We start from the raw sequence: 25,092 nt of genomic DNA on the forward strand, positions 1-25,092 counted from the left end.
TAAATTCTATATAACTAAGTATAAACTTGTAGTTTTTCTCTTCTGTTACAAAAGTGGTCACCCAGGGTCCACCGCGTCCTTCAGTGCAACCTGCCCGAATGTTAGCAATTTTTCTGTTAGTTAAGATGAGATGAGTAGATTGCTTTATGTATGATATGCAGCTGATAGGATGATTTATAAGATGAAATCAGATCTTTTATATGTAGCAAATATATACCCCTAATGTTTTTTTGCTATTCAATACCAAACTTTAAGAGGGGGAAAAATAGAGAGATAATTCCATATATCAATCCATAGGTTTCTTTCTGAAGATACTCATCAGTCTTAATTTATTTTCCTTTCCTTGTGCCGTTTTCTTTTCAAATATCAGTGAATTCTTCAGAATTCTGTTGCCATTCAAGGATGATTTTAAATAAAATAGATACTTTGGTTGTGTGTGTGCAAAGGATTACTTTACTCCTGTATTTATCTCATACTTTAGATTTCTTCCTTGACTAAAACTGATGTCTTACTATGATTTGTCTCTACTTTAAAATTTAATATGAACTTTCACAGAGAAAGTTTTCAGGGACTATATAATAAGAATAAAGTTATATGGGTTTCAGGCTTCTGGAAGTTTCCTGGAATGGACCGTTGCAGAGTTTTTTTTTAGAAAAGTCTTAAAAAGGGATTTTGATACATGAGAAAAAATAATGCTCTAGAGACAGTGACGGGTGGGCTGTCACTGTCTCCTAACACCCTTGCCTTTTCCTTCAAATGTTTGTTCATTTTGTTGACTCCCTCATATCCAATTTGCATGTTACCTTTTCAAGCTCCCACAGGATGTGGGTGATGAGAGTCGGCTGTACTCCTATTTCTTTCCTTTTTTCTTCCTTCTTCTAGAACAATCCTACAATTGTAGTTTCAATTTATAGATGTATGGGCTAAGAATAGAATGTGCTGAAGCAAAATTTGATCTACATTAATATTTGCTTTTTATTAAAAAGAAATATATCCTCAACTTAAGACCTTAACTGTTACTTACAAACAAGGTTATTTTTAATTCATTGGTATAGAATTTTGTATATTGGTGCAAAATAGGTTTGATTTTGATACACTGGCACAGAATTTAAATTCAAGATTATTCTTCACACACACTGAATATATTTCTACTCTAACATAAGGTAGTGTACTCATACAACTCAATTATAATATAAAGTTTAATTCCAACACTTTGAAGGTGCTATTGCAGGCTGTTTAGGATAATTAAGTAATACAAATTAATGTTAGTTGATCAACTCATGGTCCTGTCAATTACTACTCTATTTTCATCACAAGAATATACACCCTCGCTTTAACAGATAGATATGATTCTATAGATAGATAAAGTAAAATAGTTAGGGAAGGTCTTCCAAAACCCCAGAGACCTACAGAATATGGCATTTATAGATGTTCTTATGATTTTAAGGATCCTTTGACAATAAGACAGGCTAACTCCTGGCAACACCCAGTCTACCTCAAAGAAGATGATGAGCATCAAAGAATCTCCTTATAGAGATGGCTTCAAATGTGGCAAACTAGCCATTGGGAAAAATGTCCTTGTTTCTGCCACAGACAAAATTCTGCCTAAAATGAGCAAGGTTGGATGTAGGCAGAGTCAACTGGCAAACTCTGCCCAGACAGGGTAAGCAAGTCTTCAATAGATCCTGCCTCACAAATAGGTCTGCCAGATATAATGGACCAGAAGGCTGAAGATGATGCTCCAATGTTATAGAGAGTTTTGAGTGACAGCCTAGGCAGCGAACTGTGTCTATCATTTTATCATTTTGGAAGCTGCTAATTTGTATTTCCTGTTTACTCAGATAGTTCATTTTATTCCTTCTCAAGTCTCTGATGGGGTTGAAGACCAGATAGTTTAGTTTTATAATTAAGCATAGTTGTTTAGGGGTTAAGTTGTTTTTAGGTCTAGATAGATGTTTTTAGGTTGATTAAGATGAGATATGATAGATATTGATTAACATTCAGAATTGTAAACTCACCAAGATAGAAAAGATGTTTTCTTCAAGGTTGCCAAATACAAATAGGCAAAGCACTATGAATGAAGCATTTATATAATTCCTGATTGTTTCGTTGTCCTTCTTGCTGTATGTAGTTTATTGTATATATGTGTAATAAAATAAATATATATGTAAAAGTAAAACATAATAAAAGAAAAAAGAAAAAAAAGAAATACAAATAAAAAGCATACAATTGTTTCTTGAACAGGCATGGTGGTACACCCATATCCTGTCAGAATTTGGGAGGCAGAGGAGGAGATCATGTCTGCAAAGCCAGCCTGGGTTTTATAGTGAGATTATTAGAATATATTATAAAAATAATACATCAATACAATATATAAATAATACAGAAAACTTATAAATAATATAATTATAAGAATATCACAGTTATCAAAATAACTATGTTGTTTGTATCAAAAATTCAAGAATGATAAGAGATGCCTATTTCTTAAAGGTCCTGTTCATATACAAAAGTTTATAATTACTTATAACAAAAAATCCACTATGAGGCTCTTGGAAAAGGGACTAAAGTTATATTTCCCTTATTGGTTACTTACTGCTGAACCTGCATATGGACCGAACATGATTCCAACAGTATTCTAGAAATGTCTAGAGCTGACTAAACATTGGTACTTTGCAAACATTTGCTGACCAAATAACAAACCATGATCAAACACTTAAGCACAGAAGGAAATAACTCTGCAACTAATGCTCAACAATCACCATCTACATTTGTAGAATTTCAACTATCAGAGCACTAAAAAAAATCATGATTGTTACTGTAAGGAGTTTCTGTGTGGGAATATTGTCAACAAAACATTTAAAATGTAAAGTCAAAGATCCCAATGGGCCTGGCTGTGAATCAGAATCCTGCTTCAATTCCACCTTGTTTTTTTAAATGAATATCAAAAAAAAGAACAAACTCCAGAGACTGAAAATTCTGTAACAATGCAGTTTCCACACAATCTGTAATAATAACAATAATTTCAAACACTGCCTCAGGAAAATATCCATAAGAAGAAAGCCAAAAAAAGGGAGTTATTTTGAGTTTATAAAATGTTTTCTTCTTAAAATAAATGCTCTGTTGTCTGTATTCAGCATCAATTTTGGTAAAATCATTAAGGTAAATTGGTAACATATGAGGACAGTCTTATACGTTACTTAAATGTGTAAATGGATAATGTATTTAGAGATTGTGCGTTGTGTGGCCAACAAATGGTTTAGCGGGTAAAGGTACATGCAGTGCAAGTCTGGAACCTGAAATAGACCCATGGACCACAAGCAAGGGTTGGAAAGAACTGACTCCACAGGCTTCTTCACTGACCTCTGTAAGTGCCTGTCATGGTACATGTATCACACACACACACACACACACACACACACACACACACACACACACACACAGTTTAACATTTTAAAACAATAAAGATCATGCATTGAGACAGATAAATTAGCATGGAACAAAATCAGTGTGAAAATAAAAATTGAGTGCAGTCATAATTACTTTAATCCATTCAGAGCGGAAACAGGAAAAGCAACATCCCCAAACATTTACATAATTGGTAGCATTGTTGATTATTTTTATTTCTATTGTGTTTTTACTGCTTTCAAGTTTTTCAATACTATGTCATTTGTAATTGAAAAATACATATCATGAGAAAATACTTCCAATATGGAGAACTGTGTCTTGATCCTTTACCATCCCATGTACTATAAGCACGTACAGTCCATGGGAGCTTCTAAAGTCATGGCTGTTTCAGACCAAACCATATTGCATCAAGCGTACATATCAGGTTTAACCTGTGTGTCAAAATTACTTTAAACAGTGAAATTCAGCAGCACCTTTGGAGAAACCTGCACTGGGAACAGGTTACATGTCAAGTATATTGTAAAAGAAAAGTCTTGCCACTTGGAATAACACATAAAGGCTACTTTGCTGTCCATGCACCTTGTAAAGTTATCATATTAATCACTCAAGCTATATTGCTATGTAAGCAAAAACCACCTTTGCAGAAACTTGGAGCTTAAGTTCTACAGCCCTGTAGAGTTTACTCTAATAATGTGGGCAACGATTTGTCTTAAACATCAGCAGAGGTCACAGAGAAACAGAGGCTTTCTTACTTACTGTGGTAGCACAGTGGATATCTTTCCACACTGTGGCTTCCCTGGAGAGGTCAGAGACTTCGAATAAATTGTCAAGAATCACTTCCCCGATCATGTCGTGTCTGGAAAATCTGTCAAAGTCATATATGCTAAAATGTAGTTTCCGGTTGCTTAGCTGATCATAGGCCACTGGAAACTGAAACAGCTCATCGAACAGAGGGTTTAAAGTCTTCCTGTGCACACGCGTCTGAAATTTCTTTTTCCTGTCTGGAAGAAGATAGATCTTCACATAAGGATCAGAGGTTCCTGTAAAATCTTTAGCTGGGAGATCTAAAGCTTTGATAATTTTAACAACCAGGAGTTCGTTTTCATAATCATACTGGAGCGTAAAGTTCAGTTTCCCACAGGTTCCGGAATCGTCTTCTCTGTTGCCCTCGGAGTCGACTGACTTCTGCTTATAGAGTTCTGGCTTTATCCTCCCAATGCTGGTCCTTGTTTCTCCTCTTTGTAAAACAGGTTCAGTGCCCGTGCTAAAGTCAACACTGGAGACGTTCATTTGCCTTGGTAGGTGTCTCCTGAAGGAATTGTGGCTGTACACACACATACACACACACACAAAATCATTCAGGTTAGTCATCTTTGAGGTTGGTTACGAAGTGGCACATACACTCCCCCCACCAACCAGGATCAGGAAAGAATGTTATTGTCCATGGATAGGATTATTATACCTATGTCTGTATCAACACTCTCACACTGAAATGAATCAAAGAGCTACTTCGAAAAACCAGAATGGCAGCAGTCAAAAAAGTCTAAAATTTGATAAATAATGTAGAGGTTTCACTTTTTTTCACTCATAAATACATTATTAAACACCACTGTGAAGAAACAAGATTCTCAGCGAAGTTCCATTCCACAAGAATTACACATGCCTTTATTCATCTGCTCACATCTGGACAGGAGAAGGTTATTTGCTTGGTCTTTTTCTTTACATCTGTATACTTAAGTTTCGTGTTTTAGTAACTCCACTACTAACTAAAAACAAAATCCTATAAGCACATATTCTTACACGCTGATTATTGCCCATCTTTAAGATAACTAGATGTGTATTTACTTTAAAGATCAACAGAGTTGTGACAACCCAGGTGAGTGTGTTTCTCTTATTTGACAGAGTGAGCTTCAAAGCTTTAAGCACAAAAGAAGAATGCACAAATTTAATACTCGGGACCAAAATAACAGCCTTAAAAATTCAAACTGAATCTCTCATACTCATTATTACCCATCTACATTTATATTTGCAAGACATTAAGTATGCAGGTCTTGTTAATGCCATGTAAGTATAATTTGAATTGAGATCCATTTCCCTTCTATGTCCTCTGTGATTTCTATCTGGCATGAGCTATGCCAACCCATGAGCTTCTTGCAGGATTCATTTCATGTACTCTGGTCTCTTCTCTCTTAAGTCTATCCATCAAAAAGTTTACAGTGTTGGACTGTAATTCCCGGGTAAGTTAGATTGCTTCTCAGATATGCCTCAGCTACATAATATTCACCCCATGTCCCTAAATCTTCATAATATTCAACCCATGCTTCTAAATCTTCAAGATTCCAAAAATAGATGTTGTAACTCCCCTCTCTCTAAGTCAAACAAATTCATTGTTTTCTCCCTTTTGCTGACAGAGTCATCCTCTCTCCTACAATTTCTAACAGTAATAAATAATGTGTTGTATTGAGTAACCATGAAATAATGAAGAAATATTCATATATGGCTTATATAACATTTTTACTTAAACATTCTATATAACCTACCTATTTACATTAAACTTTAAACCTTACCTGGTTGGAATGTGTTTTTTTTTATTTTTTAAAAATTAAATATATTTTTTACATACATATTTATATTATTATACATATATACAATAAACTACATAAAGCAAGATGAACCATGAAACAATCAGGAATTATATAAATGTCACATTCATAGTGTTTTGGCTATTTGTGTTCGGAAGCCTTGAAGAAAACATCTTTCCTATCTTGGTGTATCTAAAATTCTGAATGTAAATCAATATCTATTGTATCTCATTGTTATCAGCTTAAAATATCTATCTAGACCTGAAAACATCTTAACCCCTAAACAGTTAAGCTTAATTGTAAAACTAAAGTATCTGGTCTTCAGCTCCAACGTTATAGAGAGTTTTGGGTGACTCTTCAGGCAGCAAACAGCCTCTGTCATCTTCTTATTTGGGAGTTGGAGTGTCTTAAGGTATATTTGGGAGTTGGAGTGTCTTAAGGTATATTTGGGAGTTGGAGTATCTTAAGGTATATTTGGGAGTTGGAGTATCTTAAGGTATATTTGGGAGTTGGAGTATCTTAAGGTATATTTGGGAGTTGGAGTGTCTTAAGGTATATTTGGGAGTTGGAGTGTCTTAAGGTATATTTGGGAGTTGGAGTGTCTTAAGGTATATTTGGGAGTTGGAGTGTCTTAAGGTATATTTGGGAGTTGGAGTATCTTAAGGTATATTTGGGAGTTGGAGTATCTTAAGATATATTTGGGAGTTGGAGTATCTTAAGGTATATTTTTGGGGGTCTTCCCCCCACTTCTTTAAATAGCTACCTAAACTGAAATGGAATAAGGATGCTGAATTTGTAAGCCAAATTGTAACTATTCCATGGTATAAAATACTCTAATAAGTAGATTATTATAGAATATTCTGTTATATATATTCAATATATACAAAAACAGTAACATAAACATTGTAACAATTTATTCTATATTGTATAATAATAATAATGACTAAGTAAAATTTTGATCATAATTGAAAAGTTATTTTTATAGAAAGAAATATACTAGAAATATTAGGTCAGATAAAAACAGCTATTAATTAAAACTATAATTAATGTAAAACTCAACATTTCCATTTTTGTAAGTGAATATATAACATATATATGAAAGTTTTTTACTAAAACTTGGAGACTGTAAATCTTGAAGCAATCTGTCTTCTTAGACCTATCTCATTATAATTTATTAGACATGCTATAATGAATATAGACCCTAAACCAATCCCCAAGTAAAATATCAGAAGCCTAAATTATTTTTTTTAATAGAAAAATAAATTAATTTTCCTTAAAATAAAGCACTGGTAAAATATTCTTTTTTTCCTTTTTATTCCTTTATTTCTTTATTAATTTATTCTTGTTACATCTCAATGGTTATCCCATCCCTTGTATCCTCCCATTCTTCCCTCCCTCTCATTTTCCCCTTATTCCCCTCCCCTATGACTGTTCCTGAGGGGGACTACCTCCCCCTGTAGATGCTCATAGTATATCAAGTCTCTTCTTGGTAATCTGCTATCCTTCCTCTGAGTGCCACCAGGTCTCCCCCTCCAGGGGACATGGTCAAATGTGAGGCACCAGAGTACGTGAGAAAGTCATATCCCACTCTCCACTCAACTGTGGAGAATGTTCTGACCATTGGCTAGATCTGGGTAGGGGTTTAAAGTTTACCGCCTGTATTGTCCTTGGCTGGTGCCTTAGTTTGAGCGGGACCCCTGGGCCTAAATCTGCCTATCATAATGTTCTACTTGTAGGTTTCTAGGACCCACTGGATCCTTCTACTTTGCCATTCTCCCTCTGCCCATCTAGAGTCCCAATAGGATGTTCTCCCCTCTGTCCCAGTTTCCTGGTAAGTGAAGGCTTTCGTGGGACATCCCCCTTGGGCTAGTATGCAGATATAAGTGAGTATATACCATTTGATTCTTTCTGCTTCTGGGTTAACTCACTCATTATGATCATTTCTAGCTCAATCCATTTATCCACAAATTTTGGGAATTCCTTGTTTTTAATAGCTGAGTAGTATTCCATAGTGTATATGTATATGTACCACAGTTTCTTTATCCATTCCAGAAGCCTAAATTATATTCAGAGTAAGGTCAGAGAGGACTTATGAAACAGGAGAAAAACATTTCCATAGGCTCCATTGCTGCTATGAAGCATTAAAGTGGTCCATTACAATCCAATTTGTGAATAAAGTCCAGGGTGCGAATCACTACATAATAGAGCGACCCTTAGCTTCTTGGGAAGGTTCATTAAACAACAATATTATTAAAATTACTTCACTTGTCCAACAACTTTGATTCATATGAATAGAGCCGGAAATAAGTTAATTGTTGAATGCTATAAGCTCATTTTATAATTTCAAAGACTTTCAGATATAATAATTTAATTCCTTTTCCTTCTCTCCAAACTTAGAATTTTTTTCTTTATGTCTCTGAGTGTGATGTGCATGGTTGTAAAGCATCTAAAAGGACTCCCTTCTACAAAGCCTCTTCTAACAGAATAAAAACTGTAGTGTCACTTTTGTTCAAGCAGCAGTGTCCTAATTACAGGGTGACTGGTGCACATTCTAAGTCAGCAAGCTGGTTAACAAAAGCATCCACTGTTACAATGCTGAACTATCACCATGACAACGCACAGCTTCTCCCTCTTTCCCCTCTTCTCTTTTGGAATGACAGTGATTAGCAAATGTTCAAATAATGAAAATGTGAACCACTGCACCACTTAGCCCTCAATCTTCAGGGGATCCATGCAAGCACTCCGGGAGAAGCACTGGACTGTAAAAGACTGCAACTGGGCCTCGGTGGTCTTACATGGACTCTAACTGCACAAGTCGCCCAGGGTATGGATGCTCTCTATGTGTTATTGCTTCATAGAAACCTGCCTCAGACTTCTTGTGTGGCTTCTGATGTTTTCTCTACACCCCTTACTCTACTGTGCCTTTGCCTGGGATATTCCATTGTTCTTCTTATCCCGTCACCACTTTACACAGTTCAGAAATAAATGCTACTCTACTGACTTGTCAGCTGAGCACTTCCTTATGGTAATAACCTGTTATTAGCCCCGTATTGATACTTCAAATTATTCTCTTGAAACACCATGTTATTTTAGTCTCCTTCCACAACTCTCTGGGCACTTCTATTTTGATTGCCATGGTATACATGTGTCTTCCCAAAGTTTGATCTGTAAGTTGAGTGGACTACTTCTTTGTAGTGGTGTTTGTATCTTAATCACTATTATGCGAACAGTTGGATTATGTTTTATTAACTGGAAACTGTTCCACAGCTCCAACTTATAGCATACCTCTGATCAATATCTTCTACCTTTCAGTGATCTTTTGAGACATACTGAACACTTGTCATCAGGTAAGAAGACTGAGCAGTGCAGAGAGAGAAAGGAGCATTTGTTATGAATGAAGCAAGACATAGTAACGAGTGAGGATCTGGTGTGAGATGAAGACTTTGGTTGTTGTCTTAGGTTGGGTTTCTACCATTGTGATAAAAATACCATCACCAAAACCAACACGGGGAGAAAAGGGTTTGTTTCATCTTACACTTTTCAGGAACACTCTGTTACTGTGGGGGATCCAGGGCAGGAATTCAAGGCAGGAGCTTGGAGGCAGAAATGGACGCAGAAGCCATGGAGGAATGCTGTTTACTGGCTTGCTTCTTATGGCTTGCTCAGTTTGCTTTTTTAAAAAAAATACAACTCAGGACCACCTTCCCAGGATTTGCATCACCCAAAAGGCCTGGACCCTCCCATATCAATCAGTAATCAAGAAAAATTCTCACAGACTTGCTACAGGTAGTCTGGATGGAGGAATTTGAAGGATTGAGGGTCCACTTCCCAGAGTTCCACAAACTCTAAGTAGTGCCAAGTTGACAAAATCAAAACAAAACAAAACAACTATCACATTTGACTCCTTGTCAACTTGGCACAAAAATATGTCTGTCTTCAATGGTAAACATTTCTTTCTTGTTCAACTGCAGGACCTCATATAATACCACAATATAAAGTATAAATAACATTAGAAGTCTCACAGCTTTTTAAAATTCAAACATTTTGAAAGTTCAGTTTCTTTAAAACATTCAAAATCTCTCAATTGTGGGCTATTATAAAATAAAAAATTAGTTACATATTTTCTTATTCCAAGAATAAAGAACTGGGAAATAATCACAATCAAATCAGACCAAAATTCAAGTTTCTAGGTATAAATACAAGTACAGTACTCAAAGGAAAGCCTTCTAAGTGGACTGAATCAAGCAGAAGACAGACCATCAGGACTCAAAGATAAAGTAGAAGAACTAGGCTGAATAATAAAGGAATATGAAAAAAATTAAAACACAAGAAACATACAGGAAATGTGGGACTCGATAAAAAGATCAAACCATTGAAATATATACATAGATGATGGAAGAGAAACTCAAGCCTAGAACATACCATTAACAAAATCACAGAAGAAAACCTCCCCAAACTAAGGAAAACCACACACACAGAGATAGAAGAAGCACACAAAACATTGAATGGGCAAGAGCAGAAAAGAAAATCCTCATGGTCTATCATAGTTAAAATACTAAATATACAGAAAAATGGAAAGCTGCAGGAGAAAAAAATGCAAGTCACATATGAAAGAAAACTCATCAGAATAGCAGAGGATTTCCCGTTGGAAACTTTGAAAGCAGGAAGAGTCTGAGGCAATGCATTCCAAGATCCGAAAGACCATGATTGCCAATCATGATCAATATATCCTGCAAAATTATCCCCCATAGTTGAAGGAGAAAGAAAAGTTTTCCATGGTAGAAACAGCCTACAAACTATTTATATACAGTAGATCAAAGCTAAAGATGGCAGAGGAAGCAATATTTCAGGCTGAAAAGAGCAATGAGCACAACAGAGATTGTGGAAAGAATTACAAAGTTATAATTATTAAAACATGAAGTACTACTGAAAACTGAAAACACAAACAACACCAGATATCAACAATATGATGGTTGCAATTAACACACACTTCAACAATAACTTTAAATATAAATGGTCTTGATTCTCCTAGCAAAAGACACAAGCCATTAAATTACAGAGCCATAGTAATAAAACAATATGTTGCTGGCACAAAAACAGACACATAGACCAATGAAATGAAATCAAAGACCCAAACATGAGTACAGTAACATCAGCCACTTAATTTTTGACAAAGATCCCAGAAATATAATGTGAAGAAAAGAATTCATTTTCAATAAATGGTTCTAGGAAAAATGAATGTTCACATGCAGAAGAATGAAATTAGACCCATATCTATCAACTTGCACAAAAACCAGACGCAAACGGATCAAAGTCCTAAATGTCAAACCTGGAACCCTGAAGCTGCTAGAAGAAAACATAGGCAGTGCCCTACGTGATCTAGGTGCAGGAAAGGACACTACGAATAGGCCTCCATTTGCCCAAGAACTGTAAGGGCAAAACCAGTCGGAGTTCATAAAACTAAAAAGCTTCAGCAGTGCTAAAAAATCAATCAGGTGAAGATGAAGTACACTAAATGAGAGAAAAAAAAATCTTTGCCAGCTGCACATCTGACAGAGTATTAACATCTAGAATATACAGAGATTAAAAAACAAAGTCTGGGACCCGAACAGGGAGTTCTCAATAAATAACTAAGAAATATCATCATTCCTACCAAATAAGGAAATAAAAATCAAAACAACTTTGAGATTTCGTTTTACCCCAGTCAGAATGGCAAAGATCAACAAAACAACCGACAAACTGACAACAAATACTGGAGGGGATGCAGTGGTGGGGTGCCGGGGGGGATTAAAAGGACCCCCCTTTACTGTTGGGGGTATTGCAAACTGGTCCAGCCACTCTGGAAATCAGTGTGGAGAATTCCTAAAAGAGCTAAAAATGAGCCTACCATATGACCCAGCTTTAACACCCGTTGGCATATGTGTAAAGGATTGGACATTCTACTCCACTGATACTCGCTCACTGATGCTCTCTCTATTCACAGTAGCTAGGCTATGGAAACAATCTAACTGTGTTTCACCAGGCAAAAGGAAAATGAAAATGTGGTACACATATGGATGAAATTTTCTAGTAGATTGTTGAAACTAGAAAAATTGTGTCGAGTGAGTTAAGCCAATCCCAGAAAGACAAACACTGCATGGATAGCTCATCGGAGGCTCATGACTCCAAATCTTCAGATGTGAGAATATATCCTGGAGTAACTATAAAGCCCAGGAAAGTAAAAAGGGATCATTTCCAGGGTGGAGGAGCAATAGAGAGGGGGAATACCAGAGTGCACATGATCTGAAGCGGGGAATGGGAAGATCGGTGGGGCTCTAATTAGGTATATGGAGAGATATAAATAAAGAAGATGGAGGAGGGAAAAAAAACCAGAGGGTAAAGATGTCTGAAAAAGTCATAAAAGGTAATACAATTATTATTTACCTAAAATATTTTTAATAAATATAAGTAAGTCAGTTCACCATAATGTACATTAACATTTTCTATCTTGGTTGACAATGCTCCTTCCAAGAACAAAACCTGACTATCTGACAAAAACCTTATCACTAGTCATGAGAAGCCTTCTTTTGAGTCAGGTAGTCCAAAAGAATCCCAAAACACTATAGACTATTGTTATCACCTTTGGCTGTCTCCCCCACCCCCAACCCCCACCCCAACACACACAATGGAGGTTAAGTCCTTATTGCTGACGACACCATGCACTTAAGACACAATCCAGGAGCCTTGAGATAGATATGACCTGAAAGCCTACTCCCTGGGTATCGTTAGTTGCTTCCCAAGGAAGGACGCAAACACTAGACCTTTCCCAGCTATGGCACCTATGAACCACAAAGATGACTGGCATGGCTTGATAACTCTAAGGGTTCGTTCCTGCCATATCTTGGAGGCAATCAACAGTTCTCCAAAACGGAAGTCCCACTCAGCAAAGTGGGAAGCCATGCCTGGTACCGGAAACCTCGCCAGCTACACAGGACTAGTGAAGTCATAAATCTTGGTGGTCCTACAACTATATTAATAAGCCAGCAAAGTCACTCATCTCTAAATATTTGTCCTACTGCTCAGAGTAGTTCTCACCCCTCATCCAGGAAGCTTCTCTTGTAACAGAGGGAAACTGCCACAGAAAAACACAACCAACAATGTGCACCGATGTGGGGCCCAGTCCCAAATGATACATCAATAAAACGTTCCTGAGCTCAAGGCTCAGCAAACACTGAGGAAAGAGAGGGGGGGCAAAAAGGTGGTAAGATCAGGGAGTTTGCTGTATGACTGTGTCTCCTAGAAATGTCAGAAGCTACATCTGTAAAGTCTCACCAACGTGACTGCATAAACATGAGCATACTAACCCAGGACAATACAAGTAGTAAACACCGAACCCCTACTCTGATCTACCCAATGGACAGGACATTCTCCACAGTTATGTGGAGAGCAGGGCCTGACTCTGACATGAACTCTGGTGCCCCATATTTGACCACCTCCCCTTGGTGGGGAGGCCTGGTGGCACTCAAAGAAAGAATAAGCAGGCTACCAAGATGAGACTTGATAGCCTATGACCATATGGTGGGGCAGGAGGTCCCCCTCAGTCATAGCCCGGGCGGGGGGTGGGAGGTAATAGGGTGAAAGAGGGAGGGAGGGAGAAACAGGATACAATAGATGGGATAACAACTGAGTTATAATCTGAATAAGTTAATTAAAAAAAAAGAAACAACAACAGTAGACATGCCAAAGTGCATGGGGGAAGTTCAGAGGGCTTCACTCCTACACAAAGAACCACAGGCACCTCAGGGGATGCTCAAGTCAAGAGAAATAGCCTTTGCCAGGGAAGAACATGCCAATTGGTTAACCGATACCAAATGGTCAGTCCTGAAAACATGTAATATTGTGTAGACTGAGTAGGTTGTACTTATGCATTTATGAACGTATATACATACACATTATATAATATAAATTATATATATAAAACAATTAATGAAAAAGTCCATGAATTTGAAAGAGAGCAAGTTAGAGGTATATAGGAAGGGTTTGGATAGAGGAAAAGCAAAGGGTAAATGATGTAATTACATTAAACACTCAAAGGTAAAAGAATTTTTTAAAATTATCAATAATATGATTAATATAACAAATCTTAGACTAACTTTATATTATTTCTAGGACCTTAAAAAGCGTTCTGACCTGTTGTGGGATATTTGCTCCCATTGTGATCCCCGAGATTGTGAACTGTAAAAATCTGTTGTTGTTTGGTGTGGTTCAGCCCTAACACACACTTTTAATCCAAGAATTTTCTGTTTATTGTAAACAGGTGATTAAGGTGTGGCTCAGCCAGTCCTACCACACACTATTAATTCAAGAGCTTTCTATACACAGGATTTAACAGCTAACCCTAGGTCAAGAGGCAGAGCAAGAAACCAGCTGACATGGATTAAGGAGTAGGAGGGACTTTGAGTTGAAGGATATTTAAGACAGTGAGGATAAGTAAGAAGGGGCTTTTTGAGCTTTGAGCTATCAAGCTCTTGGCCTTGGGTTTTTGGCCTTTTCCTCCTGGGCTGTCAGCTGAGTTGAGTCTTCTTTGGTAAAATCAAATGGTTGGCATTTTCATTTATTTAAAACACCGCTGATAAAATGTACTTTGGCCTTAAATTTCTGCACGCAGTGTTCCAGTTTAGGCTTTCCCTTACGTAGCAACAGAATTTTGACCATCAGGAGCCCATGTCCTGGGTGAGCTGAGCTGATTTCTGAGGGGCAGTTGGAAGCCTGAGCTGAGCTGATCTACTCTCTGCTGCCCTGTCCCCTCCTACTTCAGCACAAGGTACTTGGCCAATACCTGCTTTCTCTTCTGTCTGCCGTTCCTTAGTATTTTATTAGACTGTGATATTCATAACATCAACAAAGTATTATTCATCTTATGCTTTTAAGTGAAAACATTATGGGACCATACAAATGACTGTTTATGTAAGTGATTCATGATAGGGTCCTTGTGACGAATACCATGAAACTTCCCAGGGCTTACATATGTCAGAGAGAAGCATCCAGCCAACCAAACACTAGTGCCTCTATAGAAAGAAATACTATTTATTAGTGCCAGAAAACTAACACGGTTTCCAACTTGAGAACTTTGTTCTCTGGTTGTTGTATTTGGTACAGCCTTGATCAAAGAAGGTATCTCAGTTGAGAAATAACGCATGCGCACATACAACCCTTCATAGGAGCGCTGGTGTGCTGAGTTCACAGCCACAGGCCTCATGCACTCTCAGTCCAGGGACATTGACCTCAGTCTTGTCTATTGTTCTGGATAAACATTGCTTCTTGATATCCTAGCTAGCTACATATTTTTCCAAATGCTTCCATTATTATTATTATTATTATTATTATTATTATTATTATTATTATTATTATTATTATTATTATTATATTATCATTATGTCTTGTTTTCTATTCCTTACAATGACCCGGAATGAGTAATTTCAGTGTTTTGTTGTCCTTTAAAAGAAATTTAATTTATAAAAAAACCTTACAGTAAATAAAATTACGCAGTTTTACATAATTTTTCATTTTCCTTATAACAAGGTACATTGAATTATTCTTTGTGAAATTGTGCATGGTCATTTCATGAATTGCTTTTTTAATCAATCATAGCTAATTCCATCGGAACATGTAGTCATCATTTATCTCGTACACATTTCCCTCCTTTTGTTCGTGTGCAGTTAGATCTCTCATGTTTTCTAATCATTTCATGGGTCCTCAGAATCTTTGAACAGTGATGAACCTAGGCAATTCTGCATCTTCAACAGATTGTTGTCCCAGTGACTATTTATTTTATCTTTACACCACTAATGAATGAACAGAAAATTGGTTTCCACACTCGTCCTGTGAGTACATCACCATTAATCTCTTTCTAATTTGGGCATGGCGTTCCCTCACCACTTGATGTCTAGAAGAGTAAACAGAAGTGGAGCAGATCAGCCAATCAAAAGCATCCTCCTGACAATTGCTCTGTACCTACACAGTGCTGGAAGATAGGAGGGTAGAAAAAAAAGGTTACATTTCCTTATAGTTTGAGGATTTAACATTTGAAAATGGAACATGTTTTCAAAAGGACAGCTTTTGAGCATCTCAGTTATGGTTTTTAAGGCCTCATATACTCCGATTCCAGCTGAATCTGCCTATATTGCCACAAAATTGCTCTTCTGTTAGCAGGACATTGTGTTCTATGACTTCACGTGTTTCCATCAGTGAAACACTCTTAAGTCTCCACGACTCATCTGGAAGTAATCTCTCTGTGCTCTGAAGTTCACTTTCTCTACCACACAGGTGACATTTATAGTTAGTTATATTGAAGTCGGTATCACACGATGTATATTTCTTTACAGATTCTCGGAGGCTCTAAGTGGGTAGAGTACAGAACACATTGACTACACCCAGAAGTACACATATAAGCATTCTGAGTGAATGAAAGGTCAATCAAAATGGACACATGGGGCATTTAGTAATGAGGAAAAACACATGTGGAGCTGAGCAGTTTTTTCGACAGCTGGAGGGATTTGAAAATGGGGACGAGAAATCAAATTCTTTTTCCAGTGTCCAGCAATGCTGCTAATTTATAGACTTGTCAGAATGTTATTTCTATTGAGAAAGGGATAATTGAGACTTGAAAGAGCATGATGTCATCTCCTGTTTGAACTAATAAGACGAGGAAATAGAAAATTAAAGTTCAGTTTGTTTTGGATCTGTGTGCATGTATATGCACGTAGCTTTGATTTTGCCATATGTCAGGCAAAATTGGCATTTGAGCCGGATGACTTGATTTATCATAAAGTAATTTCCATTTCATGTTGACGAACTCTACGATCTATTTCCCGTATCACGGTAAATAGACAACATGAAGAAGTGGCCGATGGAGTTGAGGATTCTTGAGAAGTGGCAACAATCAAAGAGTCTGTGAGGCATTCATCCTAAGCTGAGCAGATTTGGAATCCCATCTCGAATAATTCACAGTAGCCACCCCCACCTTTAGATCTTTAATTAAGTGGAACAAGCAGGAAGATACTTTTCAACTCCAAACTGCTTGTCTTCAGATGACACGGCAACTCAGTTTTGCTTGTACAAAACCCACATTGTGTTTAAAAATCGAAATGTTTCATCCGTCTGAATAAAATTTGAATTCTCATTCCTCGTAGCTTTCATTATGTCAGGCAAAATATTTAATCTCCCTGGGCTTCGTCTAATTCACAAATAACAGAGGCAGTCACGAATCCTTGCTGCGGGATGGCGAAGGCACAGCAAATAAGAGGGCTAAGTTCTCCAAGAGCTTCTTTCGCCTTCCACAACCTTCCCCACAGACAAGTGCGCTTCGGGAGGCATGTGAACCCGTGACATTCCCACCACGTTCCTGAGCTGTACAGTGCTCCATCAGTTAGAAAATACCAGATGTGTATACCTCTTTTTACGTTTCCTAAGACTGAGAGAGGGAAAGCTTTCTGACTTAATAGCTGTGTATTTTTTTTTTCATATAGTTACTGAAAAATCCAAGAACGGAATTATTTCTCTTGACTGCAAGAGAGACCGTTCTGTCTCCAGAGCCCGGCCTTCAAGTGCATTTTCAGCACATCGTCTTTCATTCTTCCTTCACTAGGGATAATCAGATGGACTCTTTATACCCAGATGATAGTATTTTGGAGATAAAGTTTCACTTCAGTGCTGTTTTCCAAAATAGAACACATCTATCATCTTCATCACCTGGGTTTATTTATGTGAGGCGTATACCTATCAACTAAAGTGGAATAATTCTGCACCCCAAGCTGTCAGTTATTCGTAATTGTTAGGACAGTAGTTCCTCTCATCCTGTTTTACATTCTTTGGTCTTTGTCAACTGTTGTCTTGGTTACCAATAGCAAACTGAGGGCTGGAAATATTGAATGGAACATTTCAGAAGTAAACAATTCATAAATTGTAAAACCGAATACTGGTGAGTGAATTATTGCTGACTTTGCTCTGTCTCCTGGAGATGTGGCTCACTCTGCTGCCCCCACATCCATGCAGTACTTGTCACCTGCTTCTCAGTCTCTAATATGTCATCCTGGTCATCAGATACACTGCTGTCATATTCCATGCATTCATTCGAATTACTCTGATGTAGAAGTCCAACACCATGTCACAATGCCTACGTCATTAATTTCCCTTCATTGTATCATGAGGAAATACTGTTGCATACCACAAGGAGAAAGCTATTATATATAATAAAACACAATATTTTGAGACAGAGGGATCAGATCTATATAGTTTTAATTATCACTGTTCTTTTTCACTATTAATTGCTACTGTTGCTATCACGTCACTATAGGTGTGTACACATAGAAAAACATAGCATTTACAGAACTTGGTGCTTTCAGGAATCCATTGGGGTCTCAGAGCTGCTCCTTTTAAAAACTGCTTTGTGATTTTCAGGGATAATAACATACTAATCAAGGAGGCATATGCGATCACTTCACACATATGCACAGAGTTTTGAATGACCATCAATGCCACTGGTTAAAAATGTTCTCAGAAGAACTAGCTAGCAGCTGTTGCTTGCTTGTAAATTTTTTTCATGGTTATATGCTATTTTTATTTATTTATTTATTTTTAAATTTTTTTATTAATTTATTCTTGTTACATCTCAATGTTTATCCCATCCCTTGTATCTTCCCATTCTTCCCTCCCTCCCATTTTCCCATTATTCCCCTCCCCTATGACTGTTGCTTGTAAATTTTAACCAGCACAGCAGGCTAGCCCGAGAGACAGCTCTACCTGCGTCCTTATGTCCTGAAGTTCCTTATGTCAGTTGTAACAGTTTCTTAACCCATCTCTCTGGAACACATTTCAGAAAGAAGTGTGTGCTGCATGGTGTACCTGTGGCATTTCTGCTCCTGTAGAATTGCCTAGCATGAAAGTGTCATCCACATGGGCTCAGATAGAGTGCATATCTATATTTACAGTTTAGGTGCTAACTAACTGCAGACTAAAAACTATCCTCTGGTTCTACTATGAGCGGCTAGCGTGTATGTGTGTGTGTGTATGTGTGTGTATGTGTGTGTGTGTATACTCTTTCTGTGATACATATTTTCAATGGCTGTTTGTATACTATTTAACAACATTAAATTGAAAACTTGTAAGTGGCAGTTGTGAGCTGATGACATTTCAAGGACAAGAGTTAAATAACTAGTGTGGTATAATTTCACCGACTACCAAATCCTTTCCATGTCCCTCCCTATCGGCTTCTTTGCCTTTGATTTACTCCCTGCATCCTCTTCTGTGTCCTACCCTTTGTCTCTTGATTGCCTCATTTGCTGGTATGTTTCCTTATTCCCTGTTCCTCCTTTCTCTTTCCCCTCCCATTCTTGCTGTTATTTTTTTTTTTTCCTGTTTCTTTTCTGTTCTCTCCTCCTACTCATGTGTTTGCTCTTCTGGAGTCACACCCACCCGTGTGTGTGTGTGTGTGGGGGGGGTCACACATGTGACCTTTCCTTACCGGGATGAAGATGTAGGCTCGGTGGTTTGCCTTTGCACACGAGCGTGTTTAATTAAGTGCTCCTTTAAAGCAGTCTGCACTTCTGCTGGGATATCGGGGGAAGTGTGGCTAATTTTGATGGCAGGCTCAATCGCTTTTGGTGCTGGTTTTTCATTTTCTTCAACTTCTTTTTTCTCTTCAGTCTCAAAAACTTCAGTTGGAGCACTTGAGATGCTTCGTGGAAGGGCGCTTCCATTGGTGGCCACGAGCTTGCTTTTCCAGCATGGCCAGCACAACTTCCAGAAGACAAACAGGGAGACAACCAACAAGGCCAGGCCACAGAAGCTTACAACGACTGCTAGCAGGCTGACTGAGATATCTGGGGAGAGAAAATAAAAATCACAACAGAAAGTACAATCAATAGACATTAGAATAAGGAGCAGAAAGAGTGATGTGATTAAGATAATGGGGGGGGGGCGGGGAAGGGGAGGGCCAAAGAGGTTTATCATATGAAAAACTATCAGCTGAACCCAGAGAACGCGTTAGTCATACCCAAGCACACCACTGGGGAGTCAAGGTTAACCAGCTTGCCTCCTCCTATAAAGCCAGAAAGTTAAACTCTGAACCTGTAGAAGATAGAAACTATTCGCTTCCTCTCTGATTTAATGACCTCCTCCCCCTGTCTATGCAGAGAATAGCACTAACTACTTAGTAGTCAATATTTCTGTGCACACACGAGGACAACACCATGAGATGAGTACATACTTAGATGTTCAAACTCTGTGTCTTCTATGTGAGCTACTGAATCTGCCAGTAACTCAGTCTTGAACGTCATAGCCTCAGACCATGGGAAACACACTTCTGCTCTGTATATGATGCCCAGTTAATACTATTTTGCAATAGAAACCTGACTAGGTTAAGAAAATTCTTACTTGTGAATTAAAAAAAAATATTAAATAACTATACCATGAATTTATGTCCATGTGAATTTCTTGACAGAGATACAGTTTAAAAGCTGAGGCTGAATAAACAAATAAATGAAGAAAAAGCAACAGAATAGCCATTTAGAAGAACTTTAAGCAAGTTATGTATATAATTTATTTTTCAGGAGTGAGCACAGCTCCCCACTTCTTTGCTGTGGGCTGCACACCCTCACGGCGACATTCCCTTTATGAGTATTACTGACAGTGAAGGTGATGGAAGTCGACAGTGATGAGCTGTGGTCACAGCATGCAACTTTGACATGGTTCTGTGGTCACCATGCCTCATGCCAACAGCTCATTTAATCATGATAAAAAAAAAATTCAGACAAGTTCCAAGAAATAGAAGTTCTAAGAACACCCAACCAGTACTCCTACAGGTCACCAAGGCCAGCCACAAAAGTTTGGGGGAAATGTCCCAGTGAAGGAGCATCTAAGCAGACTTAGTCACAACATGGAGTAAATCATCTTGGTTAGGGTCCTGGAATAGAAAAAGACTATTAGCCAAAGGTGAAGGAAATCGCAAAGAAAAAGGTATGAAATTTAGTCTCTCAGTTCCAGTATATGTGTAATATCAATGTGTCACTTCTTCGTAAGCCATGAATATTAGGAGAAAGTGGTCATGGAGATGACACGAGTCTTACTTTGTTGTTTTTCTGTAAGTCTTAAGCTACTTGAAAACACAAAGTCTAAACGAAGAAGAATTAATCTTCCCATTCCCCATTTTTATCTTTCTAAAGTGACCCAAATTAGTCACATGGTTTTATAGCATTATTAAAATTTTGAATGTCAAATAGATTCCCAATAAAGGACAATTTTTCTAGATTTGATTAACCTTATAATTTTTTATTACCAATTTTATTTACACTCAATATGAAATATAAATCCAATTTCTTCTGTTTGTTTTAAGTAAGAATGTTAGGAATATATCACAGATTGTGTCTGTCTCTTGTCCCTTTCTAAATTAACATCTTGAAGTAATAACAGTCAATACTTCAAAATATGACTCTATTTGAGAAAAAGGACTTTTTGGTAATTATGATAAAATCAAGTAATATGAACCAGTCTTCCTCCACCGATGCTCATGTTTAAAGAGGAGAAGAGGCAAGGACACAGATAGAAAATCTCATAAAGGCATAGGCACAGTGACGACCATCACTGGCTATCTTAATTGGGATTTCTAATATTGAGACAAAACATCATGACCAAGCAGTACACTAATACTGAATAATTCCAAATTCCTTTAAACACTGTTGTAAATACAATATGTCAGATTCTTTGGAATTGACCAGTGACACTAACTGGATATGTATGTACAAGTCTGGCACTTAAAGACAAAAATATGTCATATAAAATCTTAAATATTTAAAATTATATAATATTATTTTAACATAAATTGTTTTCTGCATAATTCTTTCTTCAATTTGTCTTTTTACCTAGATATTAGTTCTAATTTCTTGTTGATGTAATTTTCTATGATAATTCATCCAAACAGATATATAGCTTAAGCCTAGTGTTTGGGAGTGTAATACAGTTACACTGAACATCTTTGCCTCTTTCTCCTTGTATGAATATTTGTGACTGATTTTTCCAAAGCAAAAGTCTCAAAATAGAATTCCTTGGTCAATTATAAACTTAGTTTTATTTAGCTCTTACTAATATTTAGATTTGGTAGATACTTTCATAGTTCCAAAAAGAGTCCCATGTGGGTTTATAAGTTCTGCAGTTTTAGAGAAATATTGTCTTAATTTTCACTAATCTTCTAAAGCTTTGTGTCCTCCTGACTGAAATGAAAGCGCTTCCATTTTTTTTTACTACTACCCAGTTATAAAAAATTTGGCATGCTGTAATGGACATTAACATTTCCCTTACTTTTCTCTATCTTACTTCAGCACCTACTAAGTGCTTCCTGGTTGTACCCTTCTAATCAGGAGGGCTTTATTTAACATTTTAGAGTTTTTTTTTTTTAGTTCATTTATTATTTTTACTGGTGTATTACCCGTTAGCACTATAACTTGAGGAAAAGAGAAAAAAAATGTATGAGATTAATGTGCTTCCTGTCTATTAACTGTATTTTAAAAGATGAATAAAGGTAACGCCATGTCTGCTATGCTTCTTCTTTTTTTTTTCCTTTTTTTTTATTAATTTATTCTTGTTACATCTCAATGTTTATCCCATCCCTTGTATCCTCCCATTCCTCCCCCCCCCCATTTTCCCATTATTCCCCTCCCCTATGACTGTTCCTGAGGGGGATTACCTCCCCCTATATATTCTCATAGGGTATCAAGTCTCTTCTTGGCTACCTGCTGTCCTTCCTCTGAGTGCCACCAGGTCTCCCCCTCCAGGGGACATGGTCAAATGTGAGGCACCAGAGTACGTGAGAAAGTCATATCACACTCTCCACTCAACTGTGGAGAATGTTCTGACCATTGGCTAGATCTGGGAAGGGGTTTAAAGTTTACCTCCTGTATTGTCCTTGGCTGGTGCCTTAGTTTGAGCGGGACCCCTGGGCCCAAATCTGCCTATCATATTGTTCTACTTGTAGATTTCTAGGACCCTCTGGATCCTTTTATTTTGCTCTTCTCCCATGCGTCTCTCATTTAGAGTCCTAATAGGATGCCTTCCCCTCTGTCCCAGTTTCCTGGTAAGTGAAGACTTTCGTGGGACATGCCCCTTGGGCTAGTATGCAGATATAAGTGAGTATATACCATTTGATTCTTTCTGCTTCTGGGTTAACTCACTCATTATGATCATTTCTAGCTCAATCCATTTATCCACAAATTTAGGGAATTCCTTGTTTTTAATAGCTGAGTAGTATTCCAAAAATATGGAACGCTTCACGAATTTGCGTGTCATCCTTGCGCAGGGGCCATGCTAATCTTCTCTGTATCGTTCCAATTTTAGTATATGTGCTGCCGAAGCGAGCACATGCTATGCTTCTTCTAAAGCACTCCCTGAGGCTCATAGCTTGGAAATGTTATGGCAAAAGCAGTAGGGCTGCAAAGTGAGGCCAAATTCGAGTTGCTGTCGTCACAAGGGCCCTGATGTAATACTGGGCTGATGCTATGCCAAGAGTGGTTAGTTACTGAAGGGTAATTCTTTCATTGTTGTTGTTGTTGTTTGTTTTTAATTTTAGTTTAACTGAGATCTTTACTTTTGAAAGTTTAATTTAAAAAATTTCTTCAGATTACATCCCGATTGTTATCCCCTCACTTGTATCTTCCTGTTCCCACCCTCCCCTCCTCTTCTCCCCTGTTCCCCTCCCCTAGATGACCTCTGACAGAAGGGGACCTCCTCCCCCACCATATGACCACAGGCTATCAGGTCTTATCTGGATAGCCTGCTTCCCCTGAAGGGTAATTGTTAAGCTTGTGAGTCCTGGCCCAGCGCAAAGGCCCTTGACATCAGAGTTATTAGCCTTAGAATGATGAAAGATGTCTTTATTTATAAATTATATAATCTGTGTTATTGTTGCAGTAACATAAAACAGATCCAATCCTGTGGTCTTCACATATTTTCTACATCATTTACCTTATTCTTTTTTTATACTTTGAAATTAAAGTTTTCAATGAGTTATTCCAACAAAGTTGGAGCCAAGAGCCAAGTTGTAGACATGTAGGATTTTGTGGGATGAACATAGTGTTCATTAGTCATTGGAAATATGGCTTCCTTTCCTAATGGGGTACAAGTTTGAGTGGAAAATCCATTAATAGCGCTGTCCCAAAGAGGTGGCTTTGGCATTCACAAGTACTCAGTTTAGGTAAGAGACCTGTGGGAATCTGAGTACAGTTTTTAGTTTTCTTCTATTAATTCTTCTTCTAAAATATTGCATCATTTTTGGAAACCATCAACTACTCCTGAGAACCACCACAGCATTTCTAATGACGACAGGTTATGCCATCAGCATAAACAAGACAGTGGAGAGGAACAAGTCTTGTTCTTGCAGTTCAGCTGTTTACTCTTCCACCTCTCTTGGTTTCGGATCCCTCTAGACAACTCCACATTTTGTAGGACATCTGCCAGCATCTTTGTGACCCTGCCTCTGGCTGTGGGTCCAGCTTCGATAGCTGTTCCTTGCTCTGACCAGGGTTTCTTTGCCATAATCTTTAGAAGCATCCTGCAGTGGCAATGCGTTCTTTCCCTCCTGTTTTATCGAGGGGCATCCTATAATAATTAGGCCCAATGCTACCCCTTCTCTGGGTTCCTTTCTGCCTCTTCTACTATGAAGGTCTTCTCATCCACACCCACAGGGCAGTAGCACTAGAACTGTGAAACTCCTAAAATATGATATATTTAAAATATTTTCATTTGGATATTAGCTATCAATATGGTATGTACTATCCACTATATTATCTGGGAATCAGGCATAGTACTATTATCTGCAACCACGTAGATAACTGGGATTACTGTAGGCCCTAATAATATACACTGTTAATTAATTAATGCCCAGCCAGGTAAGTTACTAGTGTCAGGTTGCTACAATTTACAAACTGACTTTCAGTTTTCAAAGTTTTGAGGGCTTCATATGATGGATGGAGGACTGTGATCTTACCCTTGCTTTTCCTCTCCAGGCAGTCTCATCAACACCCCAGCAACTTGATCCTTCAGACTGGGGACACACTTACTCACCTTCTAACGTTCAGTG

General features: G+C 37.7%; 1 protein-coding gene and 1 non-coding gene across 2 annotated transcripts in view; both read right to left on the bottom strand.

Moving 5' to 3' along the window:
• Syt10 (synaptotagmin 10) overlaps nt 1–25,092 on the bottom strand; it is a 60,012-nt gene that overhangs the window by 22,418 nt on the left and 12,502 nt on the right. Inside the window, exons 2-3 of the mRNA XM_051160219.1 lie at nt 19,489–19,846; nt 4,162–4,729 (exon numbers count right to left, since the gene is read on the bottom strand). Coding sequence (XP_051016176.1) covers nt 4,162–4,729; nt 19,489–19,846 — 926 coding nt within the window. The remainder of the gene's footprint in view (nt 1–4,161; nt 4,730–19,488; nt 19,847–25,092) is intronic.
• On the bottom strand, nt 23,269–23,375 carry LOC127201910 (U6 spliceosomal RNA). Its single transcript, XR_007832246.1, has one exon. It is a non-coding gene; the product is annotated as a U6 spliceosomal RNA (small nuclear RNA).

This window comes from Acomys russatus, chromosome 17, assembly GCF_903995435.1.
Source record: "Acomys russatus chromosome 17, mAcoRus1.1, whole genome shotgun sequence".
NCBI lineage: Eukaryota > Metazoa > Chordata > Mammalia > Rodentia > Muridae > Acomys > Acomys russatus.